Source organism: Etheostoma cragini, chromosome 4 (genome assembly GCF_013103735.1).
Source record: "Etheostoma cragini isolate CJK2018 chromosome 4, CSU_Ecrag_1.0, whole genome shotgun sequence".
NCBI lineage: Eukaryota > Metazoa > Chordata > Actinopteri > Perciformes > Percidae > Etheostoma > Etheostoma cragini.
Genome location: NC_048410.1, coordinates 11,502,545 through 11,512,395, shown reverse-complemented (window position 1 = coordinate 11,512,395; position 9,851 = coordinate 11,502,545). Strand labels below are relative to the sequence as shown.

Here is a 9,851-nt window from a genome sequence, read left to right as displayed (position 1 = left end):
TAAACATTATGGAAATATATTAGGGAAAAATTACTGTCGAGAATTCCATGATAGATACTAGAAAACTGCTAATATAACTATAAGCGCAAAGTTACCAGGTGTACAAATGTTCTCCTATTCCATGTTACAGCCCTGTATTATACAATAATAATTATTTCATCACAACACATGGCTGTGATTTCCCATGTCCTTGTTCATCGTTTCTCATGGTAGTCTTACCTCTTCCACAGCGTACAGCCTGACAATATTGTTATGGTTGAGCTTCCTTAGCATCTCAAACTCTCTCATCTGGACCTCATGTGGGCGGTTGTAGCTCAACATGTTAAACACCTTGACAGCTACCAGCTCACCCAACCTCTGCAAAGACACACACAAATGCACATGCACACACACACACACTGACATGTTTACATAAGCATAACATTAAACTATGCCCTCTAAGAACATCAAAACCAGGCTAAATTAGCACTGCAAACGCAACCTTTTTTTATCACATATCCTGTTGCTTTTGAGAGACGTGGGGCTTTAAGATCTGAGATAATGGCAGCAGTTATGTAAATGATGCTTTGTGGAAAAACCACTTGACAATGTGTTATGATTAAAACAATCGTCCACAGTGTGGCTACCTTGTTGCGTGCCTTGAAGACACTGGCAGTAGCGCCTTGCCCGAGGACATCTTGTACAGACCACAGGTAGTTTGTTGTACTGGCAGTCATCCCTGACATGCTGGAGGGAAGAGACAGACAGAGAGAATAATTAGACAGAGAAGAAACTGTCTGTCATTTCTTTTATCACTGTATGTATGCCAAAATATTTTGGGTTGATGTTTAATATTTTATAAGAAGGAAAACTAAGCCAAAATTTCAACTTTAGGAAAAAAGGCATTCTCATGTTTTTTGACGGTAATGAGATGGAAAAAGATGTTAATTTTTTGTACAGGACATTTTTTATCAAGAACTGCATCAATATGGCAACACTAAAAGATACCTTATAAATGAGAAAGCAATTCAGACTCATTATGTATCACGTTTCTTTGTATATGTAGCTAGCTATCTCTGGTATGGACATTTTAAATTCTTGCAATACTGGGGAAAATAGATTGTGTAACGTTACTTGTTTTCTTTAAATAGCTAGCGTTATAGTGTAAAAAAAAATAAAGAATAACAAGATAGAATTTTAAAAATATTAACATAAACTATAGCGTTAGAAGCCATATTTGTCTTTGTGCTCATAGTGAGATTCAAACATTACAAATTAATTACTGAATAAAGTAAACGTAGCCGCGTGTACGTAGCTAGCAATAACAACGTCGTTACATATGTAGCTATGTTAGCTAACCTACGCTATATTCCACAAACTTTATGTTAACAGTTAGCTAGCTAGTTAACCTACATAGTTAGCTGGCTAGCTATCTCAACGTTAACTTTACAGATACTTTGGTAACATTTATTTAGCGTTAACCTAGATGGTTACTGATTTACCTGACAACCAGAAGTTTGTTGAGTGTGCACTTTAATTAGACAACATTTATCTTATACGATTAAATGTTAACTGTGATGTTCGCTTACCTGGACTGCTGATGCAGTTAGCCGTGGTAAATAAACTTCTCGACAGCTGTCCCAGATAGCCTCTACCTGAACTGCGGGCTGTCTCTCACAGCACAACTGGTTTTTGTTTCCTGTGAACTATGACGGCAAAATAAACGTCACTCTTGTCAGCTACAGCTCAAATTGGCCGGTAGCTTACGGTAAATCGAACTTCCTTGAAAACAAAATATGCTTACGTGTGAAACTTTTTCTGAAGTGAGAAACAAATGCTGCTTTCTGATCAGGTAACGTTAACGTTTCGGTTCGGGAGAACCTGCTGCTGATGACCGTATGCTAGAGTTAACGAGTTTCATAGAGTTTTTCATCGAAGACATGCAGCTTGCATCACTGCAATACGGTGACTGATTTACGATGGGATGGTCTCTCAAGACTCTAGTCGTAAATGAAGGCGGAAATAAGTGCAAACTTGACAGTTTAATTGTCTGTCTAAACTTCCGTCTGTGTTGCACTAACCGAGATGCAGTCATTCCACGTAGGCCTAAGTCACATTATACTGAGGCTTCTAGATAAATCAGCTAGAATCATTTTTGTTCCTAGTATTCCCTTTAGATAAGTTTTACCTTGAAAAGAAGAGACAGGGGAACTATGAGCAGCATACAGTGTCAGGGTCGCATGTTTGGCAGAATTCTAAATGGAAACTACAGTAGAGCAGAATGTTCGCACTATATTCCCCTGTATGTGAAAGACCAGTCGTTTTCCTAACATAGGCCTACAATTACAGGCATCTGGCCCTGAACTGGCTTGTTGGAGTTCAGATATATAACCAATATGTGTTTTCACCTTTATGAATGTGCAAATAATTGGGCCTGTAGAGTCACTAGGAGTGCTGTCCTCAGTGTTGTTCCATTATTGGCTCCAGGATTTGTCTCTGGATCAGTGCAGTCTGTTTCTCTCCTGAGAGAGACAAATTCACATACTCAATCTGTAGAATATAATTAATATCATTCAAGTGTATTCCCCACCTCAATGTGTCTATTTATTATTTTCTTAATTACAGTGAGGAAAATGACAGTGTAAGTTCATATTATTTATTCTTCATACTGTATGTGGTTTGAAAAAAATAACCCAATGATGTAATTAGGGTTTTTGGGGTTCAGATTTTTTTTAATACATTTTTTAATCACAAAGCCTGCATTACAAACTGGAAGTGTCAAGTTTGGAAGAAATGAGCATTTACAGGGTAAGGAAGGTCTACTGAAAAATGCTATTGAGTTGCATCATAGGTAATGTAGATAAGTGCTTTTGGAGCTTGACTGTAACTAAGGGCTAAAAATTAGAGTATTGTGGCCTTATATATTTATGAACTGGACTTATGAAACCATGGTATATCCTGCACTTACTGCTATTGCACTTCTGTTTAGACCCAAACCGCATTTTATTGCCTTGTACCTGTACCTATGTAATGACAATAAAGTTGAATCTAATCTAATCTAATCTCTGCTGCTTCACTTTTGGCCATTTTATTTATTTATTTTTTTAAGTCTGGCTCTTGCAAATGTCCAAACTTTATGGAAGTGTAATACTAAACCACTGGAGTACCCATTTATCCTCGGTTGGATTTGAGGCTTTTATTGTCTACGTAGCTTTTATGCACGTTTTGTTATCAATGGGCTATCAACAACCCTCAGTTGGTGCTTAACTTGTTTCTTCTTGCTGTATATTTTTGGTCTCTTACGTAATGCTTCATTTACTGTACTTGAAAAAAACACATTTCAATGTATTCTATCACTACTTTATTAATATTTTTATGGATGATTTTCTGAAATGAAATGTGTAGTGACAAAATGTGAAACTTATTGTTACAAACGTCAATTAATTCAAGACTCTTTATAGCAAGCAATGTTTATTAAAAAAAACATATCTACTACAAGAACTACACATAGAATTATATAAGGCCTATTTGATTAAACTACTATTGCTATTACTGTACAATATTGTACCAAAAAAGAGTGTACCTCTGTAATGTACAACATTGTATATACAAAGTACATCGGAACACAGGATTCTCCAGTAATACAGAGACAACTATAAATAGATTTGACATTACAGTCTTTTTTTTTTTAGTTCTTCTGTTTTCAAATGGACACAAAAATGCCTATTTAACAATATTCAATTCTGACAAAATCATACCCACACAGTTAGTCCACACGCAAGCCAATTTGTTCAAGTGCCACTGATTGATTTGAGATCAAAGAGGGTCCCAGCTCCCCTTACTGCACAGCCAGGACAAAACACACCAACCAACCACATGCATGTCTGTATGAGTGAGAGTGTGTGTTCATTAGATGAGTTCCTTTCTCACCACAAACACAATATAATACAATACAGTCACAGTCCCTCCAGTTGTCATTATGAGGTAAGAGCAACACAAATACACCAGGTAATACACAGACAGTATACAGAGATATAGAGAATGCAGTATGGGCTGTATTTCTAGGAGAAGGGGAAAATGAGGACGCCTCAGTGAAATTAGTTCAATAAGGTTTCAATAAGGTGAAATACAAAAAAAGGAATTCAGTTTACCCTGAATGATCCTGTCCGCTTTTGAAGTCAGTGTGTGCAAAATAATCACATATTCCTTAATTCATCCTCAGATCTAGTTTTGGGTACATAAGGTACATTTTAGCAAAAACTATATAAAAAGTATACAAAATTAAGTCCTTGTATTTAGTTTTCTTGTCCTCCTTCTACTTGAAAGCTGGTCTGCTACTGGTTTTGCTACAGCAGCAACTGAAGAGGAGACAACATATCATGTCCATCTATACCTGCATGATTTTTAGCTGGTCACATGTATACAGTGCATATTTATTCAGCACTAAGGCTGCTGGTTCGCCAGATCTTTAGAAAAGTGTTTTCCGGTCTGGCTCTAAACAGCTGCTGTCGGGTGGCATCCCTTTATGATGGGTGGGCACGGGGTGGGGGGTGAGGTGCATACATACTATACATACATGCATGTTCACACAGGCACACACACGCACACACCCAGACAGCTACATAGTTCAACATATTACCATTACAGATTCTGAGCATTATTAACAACTGGGAACAAAAAGTAAAACAAATGCAAACTTTGCTTTAGAACGCATTGGATGAGGTGGTTGGTTGTGCTCCATGCTTCCAGTTATCATCATGATTATTAAACATACATACACACCTTTAGAATAATATAACCCTTTTTACTGTTAATTCTGAAGTTTGTTAGTTAAAGAAGCAAGCTGTGTTTGAAGTTGTCCTGTGGCTGGTACTGCAGATATATAAACTGATGCAATCAGCCAGCTCACCATAACGGCTGCTGTCTATGGCCCCAGCATGCAAGGAAAACCTGAAAGGCGTTTAGCTGCCACATAACACCAACACACACACACGCATTTGGATAGAATGTGTGTATGTGTACAGTCCAACATTACCTGTAAAATGCTGGGTTTCAGTGGTCCCCTACATAACATAATAGAGCTGCAAGAGAGAAGCAGCATAATGCCTCAAACTACCAGCTTTCATGATCTGTATTGCTATATGTGTGTTTAGAACTACTGTTGGCCATGTACGGTTTTGGAGAGCACTGCTCCTGCTATGCTCCTGTTGTTGTCCTAGTACTCAACAGTAATAAAAATTAAAAGAAAAAAATCACCAACAAATCAAACACTGGAGGAAGAGAGCAAATAAAGCTCTCAATCACATCACATGACACTAATATTTGGCCCAGTTTTCTTTCCTTTCATCATCTCAAAAGTCCACCTTTATCTTACAGTCTTCCACTTCTGAAGCAGCAAGTCAGTGTGTTTCATTTCAACACAGAGCGAGAGCTCAGCATTTCACAGTCTATTCTCCCTACCTTCCCTTCCAGTCTGCTAGTCATGGGTCATTGAAAACAAAAAGGAAAACAGTCATGTCTACTATACAAAATCAAACAGTGTCTTTTGTTCCACACTTAGATCTGCGTGTAAAGGCAAGGAACACTCCTGCACACCCACTCAAACACAATTCCAAATATCACAAGCTAGTGTATGTAAGCTGTAGGCCTGTAAGTATCCATCCTGAGTCCCGTTCCCTTGTGAAATGAATTTCAAAATCCAGTGATGCTTTGGATCTCTGTTAGCAAAAGAAAAAGAAGTATCTTTGATGTGAATTCACTAATCTACACCCTCTGATAGCTGACCTGCAGTAAGCATTGCTGCCAGTAAAGGGGCAAAAAAACTCTTGACACTCTAAAAAGAACATGATGCCTTAAGAACTCACCCGGACACCAAGAACTGAATGCTACACAAGTGGTGAGTTAGGTCGTGTGTAAAACACCTGGTAGAAGAGCTGTAAGAATCAAAGAGTATGTAAGAATCAGTATCGTGGGTAGGACCAAGAAGACCTAAGCCGGGCAGGATTTGTCATTAGACTGGGGTGGAGGTGGAGGAGGAGGGGTGTGAGGGAGAGAGTGTGTGTGGCCCGTAAGTGGAGGAGGAGGCGTAGGGGGCACAGTAGAGGTCGGGGAACCCATGGCTGGACTGCCACCTCCGCTCTTTGGGAACACCACAGGCTTGGGCCTAGTTGCTGGTGGGCGCAGCTCTCTAAAGGAAGGTACAGATGAGGAGAGAGAGGGGGATGTGGCAGAGGGCAGGGGGCTCCGTGGCTGGCTCTTGGCCGGGCGAAACGAGGAGGGTGTGTCGCTGGCGGAGGAAGCGCTGCGCTGAAGTGGGTGAGCATGTGAGGAGCTCCCCTCACAGTCCCGTAACAGACGGGAGTGGAGTGGACTGGAGGGCTCCGAGGCTCCACCTCCTCCACCACCCACACCTTTCAGCTGCTCCAGTGTGTCCAGGACCACGTCAGGTGTGTGTGTATGTTTCGAGGTGCTCTGTCTCTCCAACTTACTAAGCTCACTCAGGGCAGAGCTCATCGCATCCTCAATGTCCTGCAACATGAGAGGCAGACATAAAAGTAAATATAACCTTGTGCATCCAAATACCCAAAAGTAGCAGATTGAGATGTTAGTGATCTGTAGGGCTGTTGGAAGAAATTCCAAAAGTCGAATATAATTCAAATAGTAAATCTATACTATTTGAATTCTGAAATGACTATTCAAATGTGATTTTTTAAAAATATAAATAAGTTGGCTAACGTTAGCTAATCTCCCTCTTCTCATATCACATCTGATGAACAATAAGTCACAAGAGTGAGAAACAAAAGGCATTGATAACTAACGTTACGTACTTAACGTTAGTACAGGGGGGAGGGGGTCAGCCCTAAATTTCCACAGCCCAATGGTCCCACATTTCTAAGATTTTTCTTAAAATTAGGGTTAGGGCTAACCCCAAATTGGAAGAAGGGGTTAAAATGTGATACAAATTTATGAAAAAGGAAATGTGGGAACATAGGGCCTAATGTTTTTGTAAATTTTAGAAATGTGGGGACACAGGGCTTTGGGAACATAGTCACGCTCTCAGGGGGGAGTGACAAGATGTGGCTGGAAATGGGAAGAAGGATGGGATATGGTTTTAACATACTTTAAATCCGACATCCACCGAGTCAAATACTTATGTTATGAAAAGTTAGCTCGCGGGTTTTGGAGCTTAGCTGGGAGCTTCATGGAGACAGCTAAAGTTAATGTTAGCTGCCCTACAGCTGCCAGTTATAGCTCTGACTTCACATATTACTTTCTAACAGCTGTATTCTCAGTAATCAGCAAGAAACAGATTGCTTATGAATCACTAAAATAGTAGGGACACCGTTTGGCCTAGTTATCAATGCTGTTAGCATTGTGGCTAACACTATTGTTTTTTAGCTAGTTTATGATATATCGTTTCGGCTGTGCTTTCTAAATTGATGTCAGTCTGCTAACCGAGCAACGTTAGCTAGCCTTTACAACAGAGCCGCTTTAATACACATGTTAGATAATGCTTCATTACAGAGTTCACAGTTAATTTGTGTTTGTCGTGTCTGTGTGCACAGTGGCAAATAATGTCAACAGTGAGTGGCGTGCAAGAAATACAATGCGCCATGACATAGATCCCCTTCAAGGCCAGGCTAATGTCTGAAGTCCCTCTAGTGGGCAGAATGTGTAACAACAACCACATGCCCATAGGGGCATTGCCAATTTCACCATAGCCTGAGAAGTGTAGTACATATTAATAACAAGCGGCATTTGAGCATTAACTACTCAATTACTATTTGAGTATGAAAAAAAATTATGAAATTCAAATGGTATTATAGAGGAAGACTGACAGCTCAAGTGATCTGAAGTTGTACCTGTGAGCTGTGCTCCACCTGGGCTATGACCTCAGGGTCAAGTGGTCTGTGGTTGCTGAAGCTCTTAGAACGCCCTGCTGTAGTTGTCTTCCGCAACTGTGGACTCTCCACCTAAAATGTTCATAATGCCCTTGTTTACATGCTTGTCGTTTACAACATCAATTTGTTAAAAGGTAAGATGTTACAGTACCTTGGTCTTGAGAGAGGAGTGGCGGGTGACTGAGTTGAGGATGCTGTGAGCGCTGACAGGTCGTTTGTCTCCAGTTTCTTTCACCAGAGCCCCACCAACAGGAAGAGACGCGGTTCTCACCCCTCCTCCACTGGCTCCTGGACTTGCACTGTCGCTTTCTGAGCTTCGGAACGCTCTTCGGATGCTCCCTGACTCTGGACGCTTCCTCAGCCTGAATAAGACAAATATTTCATTCCTATTTTTCTTTTTTTTTGCTGCGTGGTTGTTTGGGTTCAAGGGGTCAGCTAACTCAGGCCTGAAAACAACAACAATTTCTTTTTCATACGATCCATTTCATTTCAACTAAAAGTTAAAGTTGCGTACAACAATTTACTATAAATAGTCTGATACACACTTGTTCAGGTTGGCCAGGTAGATGTCAGCCACGTGTGCTCCAGTAGGAGAGGCAGCGTTAACTCTAGTAGACACTCTCTCCTCCAGCAGGTCCCTGCTGTCCACATCAGGTTTTGGACTTCCCCTGTCCCCGTCAGACCTGAAACAATCAAACTGTAGTTTGTAAATCATCACTCCGCCTCCATCTTGTACCAAGCCAGCAGAGGAACCAATACATTACTTCTAAAACACAAGCTTGCTTTAGTGTCACTTTGCTTCTGATTAAGAACAAGTAGGGATGAATATTTAACTGATAAACATGACAACATGATAACGTTGTACAAATGGAGTAATAAACATAAATCCTTTTAAACTTTTCACAAACTACAAAGTCTTTTACTCCCAAAAAAGTGGCCGCAACTTAAAGGGAACTTCTCAAATTCTTGTCTAGTATGACTACTGAGTTAGATAACTTTTTACCCACCATTTCAGAGTTTTGGGAAACCTGGACTTTTGACAAGAATACAATAAGCATCAGCTTCATTCATGCAGTGTCACAGCAAGTAAAATCCTTTAGCCATAGCCAAGGAAGTGTAAAAAAAATCCTCCTTCTTACTGTATGTCAACAAACCACTCAGCACAGAAAGTTGATCTGCTGTGATATGAAGTTTGCTACGCATCAAAGCAGAGCAACTTCCTTAGCTATGGGGATTTCCAGTGGACTGTGTTTTGAAGAAGGGTCTTTGATGTTTGCTCGAATGAAGAGTTTGCATTTCCCAAAACTCTAAAAAGAGGCCATGAGTAAAATATTATAATCAATATTCACAACAGTGAAAAAATATATGAGAAAAACTGTAAAGTCTTAATTCATTTGTTATTTTGTCCCTTAAATAGATATTTTGATGAAGGCTGGCGACTGGAACACATCTTACGTGTCTTGGACCACAATGTACTGGTGTGGCACCAGTCCATCCACTCCGTTATGTCGTCCCTCCCACCAGTCGTCAGAGGCTCGCTGGAACAGAAGCAGAGATGCACCCTTCTTGAACGATAGCTCCCGACAAGTCCGACCGGAGTAGTCAAACCGAGCAATGGCTTCGAAAGGTTCCGACTCTGAAACAGCCAAGGAGCCTGAGATTCAGAGGAAGGTGGACAGACATGGAATGTGACAGAGAAGCAGGGGGCAGCAACAAATGAGAGAGTGAGAGAGAGAGAGAAAGAGAAAGAGGTGGAAGAGAGGGTAAAGCCAGATTAGTGCATAGCAGGTTAGTGCTGCTGTGTTTGGTGACTGCACAAATGTTAAAACTGCTTAGCAGTAACAAAGCAGCATAATAAACATGTTACTGGGAGAAGGTGTAAGCTGGTTTAAACGGTTAGAGCCACAGGAACTGGTGAGAAAAGCAGGATGAGATTTCATAAACTGGTGGCTTCATTAAGTACAGTATATA

General features: G+C 40.4%; 2 protein-coding genes across 8 annotated transcripts in view; both read right to left on the bottom strand.

Annotated features, from left to right (window-relative positions):
* ikbke (inhibitor of nuclear factor kappa B kinase subunit epsilon) overlaps positions 1-1,986 on the bottom strand; it is an 11,220-nt gene extending 9,234 nt beyond the window's left edge. The window contains exons 1-4 of one of the 3 annotated variants that reach the window (XM_034870111.1): positions 1,784-1,986; positions 1,569-1,685; positions 627-726; positions 220-357 (exon numbers count right to left, since the gene is read on the bottom strand). In XM_034870111.1, coding sequence (XP_034726002.1) covers positions 220-357; positions 627-725 — 237 coding nt within the window. In that variant the 5' untranslated portion in view covers position 726; positions 1,569-1,685; positions 1,784-1,986. Of the gene's footprint in view, positions 1-219; positions 358-626; positions 727-1,568 lie in introns of all 3 variants that reach the window. The other 2 variants (XM_034870113.1, XM_034870112.1) reach the window with 2 other exon arrangements.
* A 3,334-nt stretch (positions 1,987-5,320) lies between these two features.
* srgap2 (SLIT-ROBO Rho GTPase activating protein 2) overlaps positions 5,321-9,851 on the bottom strand; it is a 53,988-nt gene continuing 49,457 nt past the window's right edge. For 2 of the 5 annotated variants that reach the window (XM_034870108.1, XM_034870105.1), the window contains exons 19-23: positions 9,336-9,534; positions 8,426-8,563; positions 8,032-8,242; positions 7,842-7,952; positions 5,321-6,507 (exon numbers count right to left, since the gene is read on the bottom strand). In XM_034870108.1, the coding sequence (XP_034725999.1) occupies positions 5,968-6,507; positions 7,842-7,952; positions 8,032-8,242; positions 8,426-8,563; positions 9,336-9,534 (1,199 nt within the window). In that variant the 3' untranslated portion in view covers positions 5,321-5,967. The other 3 variants (XM_034870109.1, XM_034870107.1, XM_034870110.1) reach the window with 2 other exon arrangements.